The 23808-nt window shown below is 33.1% G+C and overlaps 1 protein-coding gene and 1 pseudogene across 7 annotated transcripts in view; both read right to left on the reverse strand.

The window, feature by feature from the left end:
- ACAP2 (ArfGAP with coiled-coil, ankyrin repeat and PH domains 2) overlaps window positions 1–23808 on the reverse strand; it is a 164605-nt gene that overhangs the window by 23570 nt on the left and 117227 nt on the right. For 6 of the 7 annotated variants that reach the window (XM_067738484.1, XM_067738485.1, XM_067738482.1 and 3 more), the window contains 6 exons: window positions 18790–18864; window positions 13676–13788; window positions 8912–8932; window positions 5816–5867; window positions 4299–4399; window positions 3592–3697 (listed from right to left, as the gene is read on the reverse strand). In XM_067738484.1, coding sequence (XP_067594585.1) covers window positions 3592–3697; window positions 4299–4399; window positions 5816–5867; window positions 8912–8932; window positions 13676–13788; window positions 18790–18864 — 468 coding nt within the window. The remainder of the gene's footprint in view (window positions 1–3591; window positions 3698–4298; window positions 4400–5815; window positions 5868–8911; window positions 8933–13675; window positions 13789–18789; window positions 18865–23808) is intronic. The other variant, XM_067738480.1, reaches the window with a different exon arrangement.
- LOC137225679 (U1 spliceosomal RNA) lies at window positions 17873–18021 on the reverse strand (annotated as a pseudogene).

Consider the following 23808-nt stretch of genomic DNA (forward strand, 5'->3'; position numbering starts at 1 on the left):
GGAATTACTCACTAAATTAATAATGGGTGATGGGGCATATGTTAGCAGCTTACTCTGAAACAGTTCAGGGGAAAAAATTGTTTGTATTATACTTGGAACTTCTCTATAAATTTGAGATTACTTTAAAATTTTTTTTAAAAAAGAAATAAAATCTGCTTTACTAAAACATGTTTGATAATGTGAATTAGCTCATAAGCAATTATCATATAGAGAAAGGATGTCAATATAATGCAGAAATCATGTTGGTTCAGTCCCAATTTTTTCTTTATTAGCTAATGCTTTTGGCCGAAAGCAAAGTACACTAACACAGCAGAACTTGGGCTGGCCACCTCAAGGAACACAGGACTGAAAATGACACCCATCTCCCCATTCTTCTTGGCTCATTTTGGCCATGTGCTATGACTTGAAAGTGTTTACTGCACCATTCTCTCTGATCTTTATGTACTTTGTATATGTCACCAAAGCCTCAATCCTTCTGTACCCTTCCTTTAAGCTATCCTCACCAATTTTTAAAGTTAAGTCCTATCTGTATTCTATATTATAGTGTTCATTTATTAGGAATTTAACTAGGCTAATATTGGGTTGGCCAAAAAGCTCATTTGGTAGTGAATAAGTTGTTCCATAAAGTTCTTCATGAAAAATGTGTCTTTTATCTTGACTTAAAACCAAACAAACTTTTTGGCCAAGCCAATATTTTTACTGAGATTCTAAAGTTCCAAAAATTATTCAAGTTACAAACTTACACGGTTTTTTAGGTTGGCCCTATCCCTATTTTTCCTGTAATCCCTGCTATTTCTGGTGTATGATTTTGCTAACAGGTATTTCAGCAACACCACTAGCTCCTTCATCAAGATGATCTGGATACACACCTAAATTTGTTCCCTCTCAAAACTCCGCTAAAAACTAGAGAATTTTTTTAAAGGTAATTACCCAGAGCCCTTAATGGACAAAGTTGTGATAATCTGAATATGAAAAAAGAGTAATTACCGCAATTAATTGGGACCCACTGTATTTACCAAAAATCCATGAGTGTATAATGATATCCCAAAAAACATGTATCTGTCCCCACTTAAGGTAGCTAATAAATCAACCAAATGTGGTAATTAAAAGCAAAAAATCAAGCATTTTATTAAACTAACTAAATAGCTCCGTTGATGAAGAAAACCTGTATTTCACACAGGAATGCAGACGGGAATGACAGAATTAGAAAAATCATCATTTTGCAATTCCTAATGAAATTACAAATTCAGTTATAAAACTATTAGATGAATGGTTGATGGAGCACAGATCTTATAGGGTCAAAGTAACACAAGGTAGATTTTGTTACAAAAAATAACAAAGTAGACTGGGAACAAAAAAGGAAATGTAACATGACAATGGAGGGATCATATTGTCATCTACCTAATCCAATGTGTCTGCTTCATGTTCACACAGAACATTTTCGCATTAACAGTGGCTGGATAATAATATTGTATGTCTCCTGTTGCAGCATGAAGTATACACATTATCTATGTTGCAATCTATGAGAAGGAATTCTATAGGAACAAATAGCCTAACCTTTTCAGCACGTCATTGTTATGAAAAAAAAAGAACTGTTCTAGATGGAAAGACAAGGAACGTAAGACCAGATGCAATGCCCAGTCATAGAAGAGATCCTACTTTGTAAAACAGGTTGTAAAAGACATTTTTAGGACAACTGAAGACACATGAATATAGAATGGGTTACAGACGATATTAAGAAATTACTATTAAGTGTGGAATGACATGATATCTGTAATCTACTTTTAAAAACTTAAGCTTTTTTATTTAAAAAAATTAAGACATTTATCCACAAGAATAGAGAGAACAAGAAAGAAAATAAGAGCAACAAAACTTGGGGAGCTGAAGAGTGGCTGGATGAATGGTAACTGAGTAGACCAAGGTAAAATCTAAGGAAATAATAAGAAAAATCTAAGAGTCCCTCAATTTATATCACATAATATTCAAAGGACTCAAGGATTTATACCAGTTATCTTGGAAGTGGGGATGAAAGTAGGAGGACTGATCGTTTAAGAAGCAGTTAGATCGAAGGTGCCCTCCCCAACACTGCCATTAGTGGACTGCTCTCTACAAAGACACACAAATGACTAGAGGTTTATTCTCTGGGAAAGTAAAACAGAAAGTGACTGGATGGGGTTTACCTAAAAGGTGGAAGGCAGAGGATTAAATTAATGTATACACACCGAATGCTGCGGTCAGCAATTAGCTCCAAGCCAGGCCCTTATCCCTATGCAGGAGATTGGTGAGTCTTCTCTGGGGAATCTTAGCTGAAAAGACTCCAAAGACCATAACTCTGGTTGTTCCTCAACAAATGGTCCACACTTTGCTGAAGCTCACAGTCAGCGAAGTCCTAACTGTGTTCTCAGAGCTTCCGAAGAGGTTAGTCCTTAACTTGCAACCATGAGCAGATTACCAGAAAGCCAAGGAAAGCCCCTAATAAAATGGTTCTCAACATTGTCTATACACAGAAATCATTTAGAAAGCTTTTAAAAATATTGATGCCTGGGTCCCAACTCCATTCAATTGTTCTGGGGTGGGACCTAAGCACTGGGATTTTTTAAAGCTTCGTGTGTTATCCTAATGTGCAGTCAAGATTAAGAACCACAACTCTAACACTGCATATATGAGAAAAGAACAAGTTTGTATGTACAAACATTCAGCAAACAAAAAGGATCTCTTGGAAATTAAATATGTGCTAGCAGAAATGAAATATTCAATAGAAGGTTTGGAAGACTAACTGATAAAATCTCCCAGAATGCAGAACAAAAAACACAAAAAATAAGAAAATCATAAGACCAGTCCAGAAATTCCAGAAAAAGAAAACAAAGAAATTGGAGAGGAGGAATACTAAAGACTGGTAACAAGAAAGACTCCAACAACAACTCTGGAAACAAGAAAAACACTGCCATTAAAATTTTTAAGAATAATCATTTCCAACCTAAAAATTCCACACTCAACCAAACTATCAAACAAATGTGAGGATAGAATACAGACATTTTCAGACATGTACAGATTCACAAATGTCACATTTTCAGGAAGCTAGTGGGGGGAAGTGGTGAGTTCCATTTCTTAAGACTCACTCAAGGCCTTGCTCAAAGGAGTTTGTAAACTCACTGGGTAGCTAAAGCCAGACTACAACCCAAGACTCTATATTTAGTTTATCTTCTCCAGGGAGATTTCCACTAAAATATGAGCTTTCCTTTTTTGCTTTTCACCCAGTTTTAATTTTAAATACCTTTCACATTCACTGTTTTATTAGAATAATAAAATATTTGGGGAAAAATACTTGCATCAGAATACCTGGGACACATATTGAAATAATGGATTAAACATAAATATATATATTAAATATATATTAAACATATATATAAAATGATAAATAAAGAGAAATAAGCAAGAGAATGGAATCTACAATTTAAAAATAAAACCCATTTCAATTACAAAAAAAATTATCCTCCATAAAAAAGAAAGTTTTAATAATCATGCAATGTTGCGACTAAAATTAGAAACTTTGTTAATGTATCACTTGGCATTACAATATTGTTTACTAACCTCCGATTCATCACCCTTCTCTCTATAAGCAGTAGCAATACTGGTCTGAACAGCCTTAATCCATGCCTGGCGCAGCTTTTCAGAATCTGCCTGAAGCATACAACTTCTAAAAGGAAATAACATTGTTTTCTCAGACACTAAATTAAACCAAAAAATAAGAAGGTTTACTTTTTTGTCCACTTTGTTATTTAATAATTTTCTAACAAAAACTAATTTCTGTTGAAAGGTTTTATTTCACCTATCTTTACGACAGGGTATGTTCATAAAGAAATCAAGGAACCAATGAAATAAATTACCTACTGAAAACAAATCACCCATTCCTGTATATTAAAAAAAAAAAACAACTTTAAATTTGCCACATAAAATAACATTAATTTTTTCCATTGGGTAGATATATGAAATGATAGTTATCAAAGAAATTTATCTGATATATGACTTCAGTTCATTACCATGACAGTTAACATGTTTTCACATGGCCACATCAATCTTTATAGAATTTGAAGAATACGATACTGGGTAGAAGTTACATAAGTATCTGACTTAATACGTGTAATCATTAATTATTAAAATTTACTTTTAGAGCACTTTTTTCCTCTTTAGCTCATATAATCACAACTGCAACACAGATCTCTCTGTATTCTGGAAAATTCTTTAAGACAAGCTATGGAAACATAAAAGCAACTCTCAAATTCTTTAGAACCACTCACTTTGTTGGAGAGACCACCTCAAAGCAGAATCGTCGTTCTATGTCCTCACAATGTTTCACTGTACAGAGCCTTAGATCTTCTACCACCACAGTGGGATTATCCTACAATAAGGAAACAAAACCCCTATATTTATCAACCTAGGTTTTAAATACCAACTACCAATAAAAACATACTTAAAAACAGTACTTGGAATAAATGGTCTAATTTTAAAGGTTTATATTTTATCTTATTTTAGATTAGAAATAGGAGTTATCAACATAGATATAACTAATAAAGGTAATTCTGCCCTGTTAATAATTTTATCTGCCTCATAAAACTGCTGTATAAGAATTAAATGAAATAGTTTATATAAACTTAGTCCAACACTTGGTAGTTAATTAGCAAGTGCTCAATAAATGTTAGCTTTCTGTTCATTTTCTTCTATTTTCTTTCATATCGATTTCTCTCCTGATCCTTACTCACATATAATAAAAGCTACTTTCCTCCAAAACAAGAAGGCTTTCATGAGTCAAGTTTAAATAACTGAAAGAAAAATAAGAAGCCTATACGTGCTTCTTAAAATACCTAAGAAAATGAGAAATTTTAAATCATTTTTTACTACTTAATAAAAAAATAAACTCAAAACCAAGCTTATCAGAGTAGAAATAACCATGGACTAATTAGTTAGAATAAAGAACTTCTATGGAATAAACCTGCTACCATAGAATAGCAAGTAAAATTTCACATTGTGTCATCTCAAGAGTAAAGTGGATATTTGAAATTTACAGGTGAATACATCATTCATAAAGACTAACTAGGTAAAAATCAAGTCATCAATTAACTAATAGTTCTTCTTCTCTAATTATCTTTAACATTCTCAAGTCACATATAATCTCATTATGCCTTTCCATTAAATAAAAATACCTCACTCTTAAAATCAGGTTCAGGAAAACAAACATGTAAAAACAATGTTAACAAATTTAAAAGTTTCTATTTAAATTAATTCAAGCTTACACTTTAATGTAATTATTAACCTTTCTCCATTACCACTTTTGGCCCTAAGGTGAAATTTCTTAAAAGGCACCCTTTCCTTCAGCATCAAAACAGTACTAGGGAATTCCTATCTCACAGCTGGACAAAGAAACATGTGAAGGAATAAAAGTAATAATCCTGGGACACAGAAAAATCCATCTCAAAGCTAGGAACTAAGAATTCAGGACACAATGTTGACACTTTCCACTTCTGAGTCCTCTTATACATACACAAACATAAAACTAATAAACAGTAATCTTGCACACATGCATATTTATGGACTTCAATGCTTTACCAAAAGGAACAGTTAAAAAACTTAAACTTTTCAGTTTTCCTTTCTAATGAGCTCACCCTTCTTCTTTAACAAAATAAGAAAATCACAAAAACTAGGGCACTGTATTTTAAAAAGGAAATGGAAATAAAACAAAAAATCCTGAAAAAAAAAAAAAAAAAAAAAACTTAAACTGGGGACTCAATGGGTTTTCACTTATTAACAAAACACCTACCTTAAACTTTTTCTGGTAAACCAACTGATTATTCTGTATTGAAAACCAGCGTCTAAATAAATACAAAATAGATTACGTTTTCACAAACATAATTTATTTCAGTTGTTGTTAGAAAAGAAATATTGGGGAAAGCACTAGAAAATCAGTTTATGGTAATTATGTTTTTAGAAGTGCATTGTTTTGTTTTGCTTTATATAAACTGATGTCAATGAGATAGATAACTACTGAAAGTAAAAAAACAATTTCAGGCAATTTTAAAACCACAGATTAGGAAAATAAAATTACTATATTTTGATTCATTTTTATGTCAGAAATTTATATCCTAACGAAAGTTGTCATCCTTTATGTCATTACCAAATAATAATTGTTTTAAAATAAAAATTTAGCTTTTTGAGCTTCCTCAAAAATAACTAAATCTTTCCCCCAAAATAATTTGCTTTTGTTATAAAGTAGAAATAAAATTATATTATAAATAAGACTTCATTTGTATACAATAAAAGACTGAAATAAATGGTGCTTTGTTTTCAACCTTTCTGAAGCTAATTCAGCATTTGATTTGTTAAGCAAAACAGAAAATTGTATCATCCTTTTAGAACTGACATCACAGGAGATAGGTGCCAATTCACTTGGGCTTACTTTCATGTAAAATACTTCTAAGCAGAATAATCAAAGTTATGACTAAAAATGAGTCACCCAACTATTGTTCTGCTCATTACTATACATTAATTGGCAAACACTATACTTGCAATCTTCTTTAGAAGAAAAAACTAAGCTACGTATGGCATATTTACTAATTCTAATTTATTAAAACAGTAAAAGGACCTAAAGACTTACAAAAAAAAAAATCACAGCCAAAAGCCATTCATAAAAGGAAGCAAAAACTCTCATCAAGCATGAAAGGTAAAACAATATTTGAGTCATTATTTTAAAATTAGTTTCATGTGAGATGATTTCTATCATAAACATTAGTTATTAATCTATTAGCAGATAGAGATTCTACCTTTTCATTGATACTAATACAAAGCACTAAAAATTGTATTTAGACATATTTAGAATTTCTATTTTAAAAAATTAAGTTAATTCTCCAAAGCTGAGAAAATGATTAGATGCTTTTCTATTTTTAAGCTAGACAGATTGTTAGGTTTTCTTGCTATTTAAAAAGGTATCACCGTTACCATTAAAATAGAGACTGTTAAATAAGCATCTAGATAAAACCAAGTGGGTTGCCTCTAAATGCAAATCATCAAGAGGTGAGCTAGAAAAGGAAGAACTTCTGGGTCTCTTTGCTTTGGAACACATGGTTGGTTAGAAATGTTAAAGGAAATACCTCCAAACAAACAAAATGGTGCAGCCCTGCCACATGGGATGACATGCAATGGAAACAATCTCTGATATTGATTAAAGTGTTTTTTTAAAAAATCATTTGAAGTAGCGTAAACCATATTAATAAAAATTCTTATATTTTATATATAGTAATCATATTATATAATTTGATGAAAAACTACAATGAATTTTATTGCACAATGGAAAAACATCCATGTAAACTTTTCATGCTTCTGAGGTCTTCAAAAAATAAATTTCTTTTGACCTGCTGAATCTTAGAATAGCCTCTAAACATAAATAACAAAATACTAGATAAAAACTTAATTTTTTTTTTGTTAGAGACAATTTCCTCTCATTATTAACTTTATAGATCATTTGTATTTCTGAAACTCAGTTCCCCTACCATCTATCTGCTTCTGGGTAACTCTCTCACATCATTAGTTTTTGTATACACTATAAATTCATCTTAATTTGACATCTCCTAAGGAAAAACAACCCCACAATATATCCTAGGTAGAAAAATATTTTAATTACTAAGATCAGTATGTGTTATGATACTATCTCCCCTCCTCTGCCATTAAAAAAAGAAAAAAGTTAACTTTACTCATTTACACTGATGAAGACCTTAATCAGGTAAGTAAAATAAAATATAATTTTAAATTGCTCCTGTAGGATAATCCTAGTTATTATTAACAATTTTAATAAAAGGAAAAATGAGACAGTTCATAGTCTATGCGATATGCAAAAATATTTAATATTTTTCAAGTTCATGCTACCTGTAATTTGAAGATTCTTTAAAAGGTAATTAAATAATAAAAAAGACAAATGTTGGAAAGCATTGTGCTGACAACTACACTATATTCTGCAAGATTCACAAACTGACCACAAAGCCAAAATATAAAAGTTTTTAAAAAGGAAAATTTCTTGGTTTTAAGAAAACTACGACACCACTTTATATCTATCTCAAACTGAGATAACATGATAAAGATTTTAGACCAAAATATTACATTCATAAACAAATATTATTAATTTTTAAATACCAATGAGAGCCATAGGATGACAGAATTTTGGTGGGGAGGGAATACATTAAAAAAGAAATCAAGTACCTTTTACAATTTTTGAGCACTCGTCCCGGAACTCAAAATCAAGAACATGGGTAAAAGTCAGACTTCTAAATCTGTAGAAGCTTTACCACTAAAACTATACAGACGATGGATTCATGCACACATCTGGCACAGAGGTGCCAAAAAGGTGAACATTTAACAAAACTAAAAGCCTGAACATGTATATGTTCCTTTATCTAAAATTCAATTTAGTTTTTCACAAGGAAAAAGACCAAAATGGTAAAACAAACAAAAGCTAGGAACTGACAATGTTTCCTTTAAACATAATTAATAAGGTGATTACCAAAGGGGCTAATTCCTAATTACTGTTTAAAAAATTTAAAAAGCATTTACTAGCTTATTTCCCTTAAAAAATACAGACACACACATATATATAAAGGTATTCGTATTACTCAATCTATATCTTCTTTGGATAACTATATACATATCAAATGTTCTTTTCCAGATTAAAACAAATAGAGGAGATAAGCAATGAAAAGGTATAATTCCATTCCTCAAATAAGAATTACACTTTCTTCCCAATTTAAAACATGAGACTTTATATCCATTGCAAGTAATCCAATTGAAATGCAGGTTAATTATGAGCTTTCTCGTGCCAAAGAGGAAACTGGAGTAAGGTAGGGGTGAGGGGAAGGAAGCCATTTGGTACCTGATATGATCGGGCTTTTTCCTGTCATGTGAAAAAATGGGGCAGGATTAAAACATAAGGGAAAGGTGGTAAAAGAATGAAAACGCAAATGTGCAAAATAAGCAAAAGACTAGCATGATATGAAAATAAAGCAAGAATTAAAGGAACCAGCTTAAGCTCATAACCTAACAAAAGAGTCAAAAGTATCTGTTGTATTTTGCTCACATATTATACATACATGCATTTATACAGTTAATTCCAATTCTTAGGGATCTGAAATGCTAATATTTCAGAAATATTCAAAATTTTCTTCAAAGCATTATGGTATAGAAGGTTCTGGTAGGACTTAGCACACTCTGCTATTATTTTCTGCCTCTATGGTCACAGCTGTAAAATATAAATAGTACCTTTCCTCATCTTAAAAATTTAAAGGAAATAATCACTACAGTTTATATATATATATATATATATATATATATATATATATATATATATATACCTGAAACAAATGAGAACTTTCCATAAGGAAAAGTTCCTCCCATCTGCTCACCCTCTTTTTGTCAAATGATAGTGGAGACTCTAAGGCCACACATAAGTAGAGTTTATCTTTAATCTATCTATACACTTCTTATTTGTATCTGTACTAGATTAAGATACTATATATAATACATTTTATGCTTTTAGCTATATTTTCTAATTCAACAAAGACTGAGCACAGCATGTAATTATTCAACTTCTTTATTCGTTTTAACACCTCACTACTAAATAATGTTAATATTTAATTATTTTCCTTGTTCCTTCATCTTTTCTAAATTTATCATTAAAAGCAAAAGAGATATACAGGTATTAGTAATCCATCTAGCACTGACTTGAGCTTGAAGTAAAGCTGACACACTGAGAAGATGGCCTGGTATGGAAAGACTATTTTGTAGATATCACATCATCAAAAAATGTATATTATAGAAATATAAAAATCTTAAGAGACACCAGAAATCTGAAGCCAACCAGAAACAAGCTCAACAATTCACATAAGACATAAAACGTTTCACTCCTTACGCTATTTCAATCATATCACACAAAATACCATCTCTTTGGTTAAATTTCAGATCATAGAATGATGCTTTCAAGATATACTTAGATTTTATGAAACACAGGGTCAGGTTTTAAAACTACCTGGGAATTCCTAGTCAAATTCACATTTCCCTCAGGAAGATCTTTTTAAAAAGTTCCTTTTGAAAATATTGTATGCTTCTACTCCATAAAACTATAGACAATGGCAAATTTGTCATCATATGATTGGCACCTTATAGTAACTACAAGAAAGTATGTTTCCTAAAACTAATCCACAAACAATTAAAAAAAAACAAAAACAAACGTAAACGGTGGGCAGAAAAAAAATCTGTACATTTGAACAGTTGAATTCCTGAATTTTTAAAGTTAAGGCACAAATATCACAAATACACAGTCTTTTATTCAGAGGCTCGTAGAATATATTAAATCAAGCTAGATAGAGAACTAACTAGAGAAGCAGGGCAGAGTCTGGAAGTCATATACAGGTAAAGGGAAATTATTTGCACGTACTTCCTAACATTAGATTTTTGGTAACCTCATATAAAAAAATTTAGATACATTCCAAATTTTTAAAATTGAAAAGCAGAAGAGAATTCTAAATAACATTTAATAGATAACTCTTTCTTTCTTCTCCCTTTTATAGCTACTGACCTATAACCTAGAAAATACTTAAGACTTCTGTTGCAAGGTTTTGACTTTTGTTTTTAAAAAGGGATTTGTATAGTTTATATGCTATATTCCTTAGAACTCTGCCTTTAACTACTGCTGTCATCAAAATATTCTTTAAAGGTGTATGAAAATGAAACTAATTTGCTATGCATAATTTATTCCTAATAATGCAAATGGATTAGGAAGGTTTTTAAAAATATTTTTTAAGCTATTTTTTTGTTGTTATTGAAGTTGTATTTTGTCTTATCAAAATACAGATTGTGGGCTTCCCTGGTGGCACAGTGGTTGAGAGTCCGCCTGCTGATGCAGGGTACACGGGTTTGTGCCCCGGTCTGGGAAGATCCCACATGCCGTGGAGCGGCTGGGCCCGTGAGCCATGGCCGCTGAGCCTGCACGCCGGGAGCCTGTGCTCCGCAACAGGAGAGGCCACAACAGTGAGAGGCCCACGTACCGCAAAAAAAAAAAAAAGATAAAAAATAAAAAATTCAGATTGTTTGGAATTTCCATAGCAAGTTTTTTATTTCTTTCTTTTTTTGACATTTCCTTTATGTTTTATTTTATTTTTTTTTGGCCTCGTGTAATGTGGTATCTTAGTTCTCCGACCACGGATCGAACCCGCCCGCCCCTGCACTGGAAGCACGGAGTCTTAATTCTGGGTAGATCCACTGTCGTCTGATCTTGGTCGTCTCTTGACTATCTGCCATAGCAAGTTTTTTAAAGAGCCAGGTTTTGAGCCTCAATTTTGTCACAAACCAGCTGTGTGACCCTGAATGAGCAACCATCTCCCTGCACTTCCATTTCTTTACTAAAAATTAGGGTGTTAACTACAATCTATGATTCTAATCAATAACTGTCATCCTATCACACAGAAATGGCATCTCCTTTAAAAAGTGGCCTCATTTCCAAAGTTATTGTCTTCCTTACTTGGCAAATGATAGGTAACATATCTACAATTGAGAATTTTATAGTTATTCCCTACTTGATTTTAGTTATGTTTTAATGTATATGCCAATTAATAAAATTCATGAAACATATAATAAAAAACCAAAAGGTCCATGCTTAAGTCAATTAATGTTCTTCCGTTGTCCTAAGTGGGAATGCGATTTTCCACTAACACTTACTGTGCTTCATTTTGAAGTCTGAGAGCATTTCTGATTGGAGTAGTCCATGGAAGTTCATTTCATTTCTTCTTAACATAACGGTACAGTTTCTATGGATTTACTGTATTTTCACTGTGTTAAACTTTAAGGAGGTTGTTTTGAAATCTGAAGGTTAAAATTCAATTCTAACATTACCTCATGAAACCATACTAGTTGAAAAATCTTTATTATAAAAATTTGACAACCACACGATTTTAATTTCCTACTCTGGCTATGCAAATTTGCCAGGAAATGCTTCAAAGATTATTGGCTTAATACAGAATTTTAATTTTTCTTTTTTACTTTATAATAGTTAAAACATTATTTCTTAACCAGACCATCTAGTTGATCCATCTATATTCATGTATTATTTTTAAAGTTCTACATAACTCGGGCTTCCCTGGTGGTGCAGTGGTTGAGAGTCCGCCTGCCGATGCAGGGGACACGGGTTCGTGCCCCAGTCCAGGAAGATCCCACATGTCACGGAGCGGCTAGGCCCGTGAGCCATGGCCGCTGAGCCTGCGCGTCCGGAACCTGTGCTCCGCAACGGGAGAGGCCACAACAGTAAGAGGCCCGCGTACCACCAAAAAAAAAAAAGTTCTACATAACTCAAAGAGACTTAATATCAAATATAATCATTATTCTTTCCAGTTTATATTCACTCTCAAGTAAAGGAAAATTATTTCAAATACAACACACCATGTACCATTCAAACATCTGACAATATCGAATGCTATGGAAATACTCAATGTATCACTGACATTTGAAAATATCAGTAAATGTTTTTTCTATAACCTCATCACCAAGGACTCAAAATTAGTGCACAAGGAATCCATTTCAATGTACTGAATATCCAAGCATAATCATTTCCAGTTAAATTAACAAAAATGTATACTAAATTAAACTTACCAAGAAAATTCTATTTATTTTGCTACTGTCCATTTTTTTTAAAAAGAAAACAATCTATCATTAAGTGAATGCATATCTGTTCAAGCAGCAAATAATATACATTCAACCAATAATATAATAGTGTATCAATTAACCAGAACCCAATACTATTTTCAATTATTACAAAACTGTTCTAACTATTCTTTTTTTTTTTTTTTGCAAGAAGGGAGGCATCCTTGAATCACTGCTATTCAGAAGAATGATCCTGAGACAATACAATCTTTTTTTTTTTTGCTTTAATGTTTGAAATTATTCCACTTTATTAATACATAAGAAAATAAAATATTTTACACATTCATTCAAAAGACATTTACTGGATCAATATATATAAAAATCAGTTTAGAAAAAAACATTTTAAGTTTTTGGTAGGCATCAAGTTTAGAAAAAAGGAGCACCAGCTGCCATACTCACTTCACACATAAAAACAATTCCATATCCTAAAACTCCTGGTTAAAGTTATTGCAAAGATCCAAAGATCAGAATCACCTCACTTAAAGATTCACAAGCCAAAATTAAGTAAAAATGTACATAAACAGCATATAGGGGAGGAACCCAAAGGGGAAAAAAAAAGCTCACTTGTCATATTCATCCATTATATTCAAAATATAATTTGCAATCAGATCTATTTGGTAACAAATATGGGAGGAAGCTCACATTTAAAAATTTATTCATTGTAATGATCTAGTCACTACAGACCAAGCAGTATAAAAAGTCTCCTTGTTTCCTGGTTTAAACTTTGCTTAAATTTTAAAATTTAGAATTACTACTGTTACTTTTGACTTGCTTCATAAGGCCCCTTTCCTAGAAGGGCCTTATCTTATCTTCAATGGACTGGGTTCAGGAAAGTTACTAGGGACTGTGAATTTAGAGAATTATGAAGGAAAGAGTTGCCAAACCAAAGGGAAAGTCAGAAAACTGAGAATATGGAAAGAGCAAGACTAGATTTGAAATATATTACCTGTTCCAAGTTTTGAAGGCATTGCTGGCTCGTTTGAACAGATAACCTTCCATAACAATGCCATTTGCAGCATCTACATTATATTCTAGCTTAGAATCATCACTGGAGAAATCCTAGACAAAATAACACATTAAAAAGTTCATATGATTTTTACTGATTTCCCTAGACAACAAATCTATCCTAGAGAAACAGCTCAAACAGTAAAAAGCTTTGTATTAAGATAGTTATATCAACAATATTCATAAGAAAGCAGGGGAGACCTAAATGTTCAAAAATAGAAGAATGCTTCAACATATTGATGTATTTCAATCCAGTAGACTATTATGCAATAACATAGATGAGTATACAGAATATACATTAAAAGAGAAAAGACAATATAAATTTTATAAATTATACAGCTTGGGTAAATAAATTGTATATACACTGTGATTAAAAGCACAATATGTATACAAATAGATAAAGGGAATAACTCGATATTCTACAGGTGTTATGTTTAAAATGTTTTCATTTAATCCCAATATTTTATGGTGATGTGTCTGCTAACAATTTTTTTTAAAGGAATATGGGTATATTTAATTGGGATTATTTAAATCTACCACTATTTTCTAAATATATTACTATTATGGCAGTCTTTAAAATCTGGTAGAAACAATAACTCCACTGTTTGGGGGTTCAAAAAAGGATTAAAATAAAATTATTTTTGCAAAGGAGAAGCACCACAGTGTGAAGTAAGCATTCCGAGCTCACTTTTTTATGAGGACTATAGAACCACTCATAGGCATTTTCTATCATTCTAATCATTCTAGTTTTCACTTGAATGCAATTCAAACTTTCAATTTTCCTCCAAGGATTCATGAATTTTTGAAATCAGAATTACCATATTTAAAATATTTCCTGGTGAATTTCCAAAGTAATTTCAACAAAACTGCAAGACTGCTGTGATCCCCAAATTGAAAACTCTAAAGATCAGTCTTGAAACTTTCAAAATTATTTCTGGACCAACAATCAAAATTAGAATGCTATCCTATTAGAGAGTAGTAGACTTTCTGTCTTGAGAAAGATTTTGGTAGAGGCTGGATGACCACCTGCCAGAACGCTGGGATGCGGGGGTCCTGCACTGGAGGGGAAACGGAGTGAGAACCACCTAAGGGCTTTCCAAATCTGACTCTAAGACTATGGAAAGAGGAAACAGACTAACTTCAGAATTAAAAACAAACACTGCTGACATCTCTCAAAATTTAATCATAAAGACATAATAATCCAAAATAATCAAATGAAATAACCTGTAAATAAATTGCTACATTTCTTCCTGCTTTAATACTTTGGGGGAAAAAATCAGGGAAATTTTAATTCCTTCATTTAAAATTTACTTGAAGCTATAATTTATTTAATTATGTAGACAGAATTAAGTCAGCAACAGATGTAACTGAGTTTGGCAACATTCTAAAAATTTCATTTGTAACATCGGCATCTTTGCAATACATTATAAGTATTTTTTTCTAATTTCAACTATTTTCCTTGAGATAAATTAAGTCTTCAGTATAATTCCTATTAACATCAATTAATATTTTATAGTACTTAAAATGTGATAGATATGATTTTATAATGAAAGCAACCAATAATGTTGAATAAAATATATAATATTAGAATTTAAATACACTGATGAGCTGACAAATTGGAAGGAATACTCAAAGGCAAAAGAATAAGTGAAAATTGGAAGCCACAGGGGTAAGCAGAGCAAGGAAGCCAAGTCTCCCATTAAGGGCGTTTGTCTCATCAGGAGAACTTGAAGCTCTGGTGTGGGGCCCAAGGAATAGAAGGCAAGGCCAAGGCTGGCCAATGAGGGGACTCTAAGAGAAGCTTTCTCTTTTGAAATTGCAAGAAGGACAAGAAGGACCACTATTATCTCTTTGATTTAAGCTTATTTTGAAAGTCCTAGCCAGCAAGATAAACAAAAAGTAAAGGAAACAATTATTTGCAGATGATGTGACTTTGTACACATAACATCCAAAAGAATCCAGAGATAAGTCAGTATTAAAGAGAGCTTAAAAAGACTACTGGTTACAAAATCAATACATAAAAATCAAATTTTATTCTAATATAGAACAAAAGTAAACAGTGAGAAAAGAAATTTTTACAAGGTAATATTTACAATAACATTTGCAATACAATGTAACAAAAGATGTACAAGAAAACTATCAAACTTTATGAAGGACATTAAAGAAAACAAATAAATGGAGAAATATTTCAAGCTCATGGACTAGAAGACATTTAAAATAAAGATATCAATTTTTCCCCAAATTGATTCACAGATCCAATGCAATCCCAATCAAAATCCCAAAAGCTATTTTTATGTAACCTAAAAAGCCACTCCTGAAATTTATATGGAAATGCAGAACTTTGGCAATTCACTTTTGAAGAGAAGGTAGGAGGCTTCGCTTTGTCAGATATCAAGATATGCTATAAAGCTAAAATAATTAAGATAGCACAGTATTGGCATAATTAAGATAAAAAGACCAACAAAACAGAATAGAGTCCAAAACAGACCTCACATGTATGGAAATGTGATGTATAACAGTATACAACACTGAGTAGTAGGGAGAAACAAACTTTTTAATAACTGAATCTAGATCATTTAGCTACCAATGTGAAAATAAAAGGAAACTGGATCTCTACCTCATACTATATACAAAAAACCAATTACAGATTGATTAAAAAATCTAGATATTGATAAAAGGCAAATCTATAAACACTTAGAAGATGATGCAAATCTATAAACCCTTAGGAGATATACCACTGTGATCCTCGGTTGGGAAGGACACAAAAAGTACCACACAGAAAAGACATTTTAAAAACTATGTGAAAATTTAAAACGTATATACCCCAAAGGGGGGCTAATATCCAGAATATTTGAAGATATGATCAACAGTTAGCTAGGCAACATGATGGAAAAATGGGAGAAAGACTAACAGACATTTAACAAGGAGGATATCCAAATGACCAACAAACTTGGGAGAAGGTCATTAGTGACTAAAGCATAAATTAAAACCACAAGATGTCAATACCTACCACCAAAATAGGCAAAAAATTTAAAACTTTCACAATACAACAAGGTGGCAAGCAGCAATGGGAACTCTCACACAGTGCTGCTTACCAGGAGTGGTATAACATTTTGAAAAATAATTCAGCATTATCTACCAACACTGAACATATATACACACTCTCTGACCCAGTTTTATTCCTAGGTATAAATCCATCAGAAATGTGTGCATATATCCAAAAGGCATGTACATGAATATGCATAGCATCGTTTCTTCAACTGATCAATTTCAGTTCTTGAAAAAATCTAAACAATTACATTAGACATACTTTTCCTTAATTTTTAGTTTGACTGGATCTTGTTCTTTTCCTTTTTTTTTTTACCTGTAATGCAGCCTTGTGTCAGCATTTAAGGGCAAAAAAAAAAAAAAGGTAAGTATTCATAATGAACAAAAACAGCATTATTCCCTTTAAGGAAAACAATAACTGACAATTATTTAAAATCAAATAAATTTATCAGATTTAATAATCTACTACTCTTGGACATTCGGTACAACACTGAGCTGTTTATACAATAGGGAAAGATATTAAAAGATGCATAGTGCAACAGAAACTAACACGGTACTGTGAAGCAATTATACTCCAATAAAGATCTATTTAAAAAAAAGATGCATAATATTCATTAAATAATTCAGTTTAAACAAATAGTCACATGTTTCTAAATTTCATGACCTCTCATTTTAATTAAAAATGATTGGTCCCAATTCTTAAAAATCTTTCTACAGTAACGTCATTAAAACAAGTTATCCAACCAAAAGTGATTCTAACTTTAAACAAAATAAAACATGGAGGTAGTCTTACCTGAATATAACTAGAAGTAATGAATTAAACATGGTCTGGTAGAAAATCTTCCACTTTTTAAATAACGTTTCTCTTTGAGTACTAACAACCCATCACCAATAAAATTTTCCTTACTTTTATTACAGATTTCACTTTCAGTTTTTTCCTCTGACATCTTCTATATCAGATCTAGTTTACTGGTATTTTAAATTCTAAATAAACCATAACAAAAGTTGATTTGACTGCTCAATACCAAGAGAATAGATTTCTTAAAGCAATGCTAGAAGGTATCTTTTTTTTTTTTTTTTTTTGTCTTTTTAGGGGAAAGTGTGATAGCAGTCCCCCACTACCAAAAATTATGCAGTCAAGTTTCCCACGTTTGGGGAAATTGTAGGTGTGGGATGGATAAGCCTCACCCTGGGAAAACCACCTTTGTGATCATGGTATCTCTCCTGCCAGGTAAGTACAGAACACATCTTTTTTCATACTTTTTACATACATTCAACCTCCAGTTGTCTCTTTTTATTTTCAGATTACTACACACAAAAAAATGTCAATGACTATATAAGATAAAATATTATTAGACTGAGTTCCAGGTATATCATATTCAAAGCTTTTAGCACACAGAAACAAAAACTGTTTTCACATTTAAAGCTTCATTTTTAAATATATATTTTTCAAACATTAGTTTAGCTAGACTTAGGCAAATTAATAAGAAATGCAAGTGAAATTTCAGCATCACTTGAGAGAGTAAGTGCTGCCTTAGAGTGACTGCAGCTGGAAATTCCTAGTACCAAACACACACATTGATGCTACAGTGTTCTCCAACCCATGACCACCTCCACGCACCCCCCCATCCACCGCCCCCCACATACACACACACATTTTTACAGGTGGTTGGTGATATCCTAACTGAAACTATAAGTAGTGTTTTAAACCCTAAGGGCCACTTTTAAAGCAGTTAAGGCCCTAAGAGACTGATGTTTTTATAAACTGGTTCAAGAGCATGGCTTTCAAATATTTTGATATAAAATAATAATAAAATACAAACCTGAACATCAGAAAAATATTTTATTTTTTACAAAAAACGGAGGAATTTATCTATACAATACAATCTTTAATTATTAAAGCAACTCAAAGGATCCTTTCCAACACAATGATATCCTGCTGAAACCAATAATCAAGAAATTGTGTAAAATGGGAATTAATCTCCTTTAACTTCTCCCCTCAAGTACCTTTTGTTGAATGGTGGAATGTTTTTGCTCCATTTCTCTTTTCTCCTTTGCTGCATCCACAACCAGTCGATCCAACTATAAAAGGAGTAAATGATAGAGACTTAGAAGTTAAAGAAAGAAAGACATGATTATTTTTCAAAACTCATACTCCAAATCAGTCAGTCAATTGAGGTTTACCTAAAAAGGCATTTTGGCTACAACTTTAAAGTGGAAGTTCTTTTTTTTCTGGTATCATATCCTCTTTGAGAAGGTCTTTAATTCCTCTAGGGAAAACATTTCTAAGAGCAACCATGGTTCCAAGTAATTGTGACAGGTGGCCCTGTCTAAGGCACAACAGTGATAACATGCTCACCCCTTGAATTAAGGAGAATGACTCTAGATTAAGTTGTCTGCTGATGCACTCAGCAATTCTGGTAGTCGCTATCAAAGACAGAAAGAAGATATACTGGTGATTTTTCTTCCCAAACAGCAAAAAGTAGCAGCTAAGCTAGTGTATGCCAGCCTCACAAGTTCAACGTAACAGACACTTCCAATCACTCAAGATGCATGATATTTTCAAGTTGGCTTTCTAATATTACAATAAAATCTAAAAGGTAGAAAAAAAATTCAACAGATAAAAGAGAAAGCAAGAAAGGAGGGAGGGAGGGAATAGAATAGAGTAGGAGAGGACAGAATAGGATAGAATAGAACAGAATAGAATAGAATAGAATAGAAATCATTCATTAGATCAGAGTATAAAATCACCAATTTTTAAAGTACTTTTATTAAAAAAAAATTAAAAAACTTATGAAATCATAAAATCCCATTTCTTTCTTGATCCTTTCCATCAGAAGAGAAATATCTGGCTTCCAGTATTATGACAAAAGTACTGGCTTCTTGAACTCCTCTTTGCTGGAATAACAAAAATTGGGTTATAAAATACCCCATTATGTGGGTCTACTCTTCTAAACTGTGATGCATGTCATTTCATCTTTTTTTTTTTTTTTTCCCCGGTAGGCGGGCCTCTCACTGCTGTGGCCTCTCCCGTTGCGGAGCACAGGCTCTGGACGCGCAGGCTCAGCGGCCATGGCTCACGGGCCCAGCCGCTCCGCGGCATGTGGGATCTTCCCAGACCAGGGCACGAACCCACGTCCCCTGCATCGGCAGGCGGACTCTCAACCACTGCGCCACCAGGGAAGCCCTGTCATTTCATCTTTGAACACCCATCACCTCAAACTGACTAATGTGTGATAAATGAATAAATAAAAATGTAAATGTCAACAGACTACAGAGACAAAGTATTAAATGTCAAAATGTTCTCATTGATATCCTTTAAAAACAAAACTGAAAAAGGCCTTCTTAAAAGACTGTGTGATCCTTTATTCACTATCACAAATGCTGTTTTTTTCCTACAGGAGACAAATTCTGACCACAGAATCTTAATATCACTGAATAATAATAAAGAACCAAAAGAAAACACTGAAATAGAGCTATCACTATTATAAAATATTTTACTTAGATGGCAACTATACCACTCCACTTTAAGATCTAATGCATACTTACCTTAGTGACATGCTGCATTGATTTAATGGGTAATGCTGCGCTAGGAAAATGTTTGTCCTTAATAGTTTCTTATACTGAATGAGTGGAATAACCATTATATCCTTGTTTTATAGCCTTTAAGTGAAAGGCATGTTAATGTTTTTCATACATTCAGATTGAAGTGCAGCAGAAGGCAGCCCCCAAGATTCAAACTGATATTTCTAAACTTGCATGCATGTACTTTCCACACCAGTACTACAATGCTAGTGATGGTAGTAAAATTGTCAACTTGGTAGTAAATTTCTCTGCTGCATCCCACCCCACTGCTATTGCAGCAGAAAGGGAGGAAATCCCCTCCCTCTGTTGGGGCAGAAGTATAAAGAAAAAGATATCTTCCAACATGGTGGAGTACTGGAGGACGTATGAGTTGGGGAGGTGCGACGGCTGGCAGTCTTGTCTCCTAGATGCTGGGTACTGTATCAGGAAGAGAGAGTTTGGAGCACAGTAGCATGTGTCCCGTGTTTCTATTAGTGTTGGGCATCATGAGGTTAATAGGCTCCTATACCTAACCAGGTGCCCCCAATCCTCTACCTATGTATTGAATCTCCTACACTCCTACCACCTCAGATTTCACCACTTCTCTTTCTGCCTTTCAACTTCTCCCATTCCCATTTCTTTTTAAATTTGTGCAAATAATACCTTAAATAAAACCTTCCTACAACTCATACTCCCCTCTAGCTACTACCTGCTCTCTTTTCTTCACAATACAACTTCTTAAAACATTTTTCCCTGTTCTCCACTTGCCCATTTCATATTCATCTACCCACTGTAATTAAGCTTCCACCTCTTGGACCCTCAACTCTCACATCAGTAACACATAACCTTCTTGCTGCTAAACCCAAGAGGTAGTTCTCAGTCCTAGGGTTACTCGACCTTCTTTCCAGTATTTGCACTGACAACCACCCCCACCTTTCTGAGACACTCTTTCCTTGCCCTGTGCTACCATGATTTTCTGGTTTTCCACCTCCTCTCCCATCAGTGTTCTCACAGAGCCCCTCTTACCTAGCCGTCTCTTAAAAGTAGATCATTCTTAGGGCTCTGTCCCAAGCCAAATCTCTTTTTACTGCATACTTGTGGACCTTGACCTTAACTTACAAAATCAAAATTATTAGGCATGGTGTTCGGTCACTTATGTTTTTTTAAAATAGGTTCATGATTTTGAAATACCTATTAACTTTCCTTGGGTCAATTCACACACTCTTGTGATTGCAATTAGCAATTATATGCTATTGACCCCTTTAGTGTTTCCTTCTCTTGAACTCCAGATATACCCACTTAGATGTCCTATTCTCAAAATCAACACATTTAAACTTGAACTCATCATGTCACTCCGCTCTCAAATTGGCTACATCTTAACTATTCCTCAAGTCTATCTATTTATCTCCACCCTTACCGCCAGGACCCTAGTTCCAGATGCCATAATCTCATAACTGAATTACTGAAAGAATATCCTAACTGGCCACCTCCAACCAGGCCATATTATCCACCAGGCACTACAGGCACTGGAGTTTAGACGCTTTTCAAGGACCTGCAAAATTACTTGAGACCTGGGAGGGTAAAAACTGAAATTAATAAATGTCAAAATATACAATTATTGAAACTAGTCAACTACAAACCAATTCATTTTTTTGATAAACTATACTTAATGTAAGATGAGGGTACAATCTAATGTTTGATTAAGATGTGGGGAGTGCCTGGGGCCTAGGAAGGTCTTGCCTTCTTCCCAAGTCTGGGCTGGATGTACTGTATACATGTTACAGTAACACTTTGATCCTCCAATATGTGGTAGGGATAGCTGGTTGCCTCCCAACATCCATTCTCTCCTCCTTTCTTAACAACAGAATCCCCAAATTCTAGTAGGTTAACATGGTTACATGCATTGAGACTAAATTTCCCAGCTTTCCTTGCAGCTAGTGTGACACTGGGTCATACACAGAAGTGGAATATACAATTTCTAGGAAATATCCTTAAAGAGAGGGAATGAATCTTTCTTTCCCCTTTCCTCCTTCCTGTTGGCTAGCATTTGGATATGAAGGCTAAAGCTTGATAAATCACTTTGAACCATTAGGTAGAATCCAAAGATATAATAAGCCTGTGTCCCTGCAGATTAAGTGACCACCATACTAGGCCTTTGGTTTTACATAGAAGAAATAAAATTCTATCTTGTTAAAGCTCCTACTATTTCTGGTTTTCTATCACATGCAAACAAATCTAATCTCCATTTATATACCCAGACAGGGCACTCAGCACAGAGATTAATAGTGTGGTGACTTGTTATTTTCTTCCAATAGATTAAGTTCTGTAGAGGCACGGAAGAGCATTTCTATAATTCACAGCATATGCCCTGCACACCATCTTTCCCCAACACCATCCCAACACACACACACAGACACACATGCACACATGCATGCACCACATTTATTTTTGGTCAATGAATGCAATTCTCATTCTGCTCTTACCTTTTCCCCATTTCCCTAAACTCTATTTTTCATCCTTAATCCCTCTCCTCAGAAAGTAACCTGAACCATTTTGGGAAAGAAAATCAACTGAAAATTGACAGAAATCCAGAAAACTCACCAGTCAACAAAAAAGAATGTCCGGGAACAGATCTAACATAAAGTTTTGATTAGATATCAAAAATAATTTGGATGTAATAAAATTTCTACATAATATTCTTATATATAATTCATGCATGTGCATGTGTGTGTGCATGTGTATAAAATGAAAAAGTTCCCAAGAGTTCTATAATCTTAAGATTCTAAAATTTTATTATTCAAAATAGCAAAATGCAAATTTCTCTGAAAATAAAAGAAGAGCTATAACTCAAATAAAATACCAATTAGGATAGTAACTCAATAATCCAAATGTAAGAAACAAAAAAATAAATCCAGCTATGTATACTGTAAAACAAACACTTTGTTTTAAAATTCTTCTTTTTGGTACCCTAATATACTATCTGCAACATTTTCTTTAACTTTAACCTTATTTTTGGTTACACATTTAACCCATACATAAATCTGCTATAGCACCAAACTTCATCATTAAATAAACTGTCAAATTTCCCAATATGCTAAATCTCTTTAAAAATACAGATACTAGAACAAAGACTACAAAAGGAAAAATAAACAAGTCAAACTACATCAAACTAAAAAGCTTCTACACAGCAAAGGAAACCATGAGCAAAATGAAAAGGCAACCTACCAAATGGCAGAAAATATTTACAAGTCACATATCTGATAAGGGGTTAATATCTAAAATATATAAATAACTCAGACAACTTAACAGAAAAAAAAAATTCAATTAAAAAATGGGCAGAGGATCTGAACAGACATTTTCCCACAGAAGACATAAGATGGCCAATAAGGGGTCAAAGGTACTCAATGTCACTAATGATGAAAGACATGCAGATCAAAACCACAGGGAGATATTGCCTCACAC

Source organism: Pseudorca crassidens, chromosome 5, assembly GCF_039906515.1.
Source record: "Pseudorca crassidens isolate mPseCra1 chromosome 5, mPseCra1.hap1, whole genome shotgun sequence".
NCBI classification, from domain to species: domain Eukaryota; kingdom Metazoa; phylum Chordata; class Mammalia; order Artiodactyla; family Delphinidae; genus Pseudorca; species Pseudorca crassidens.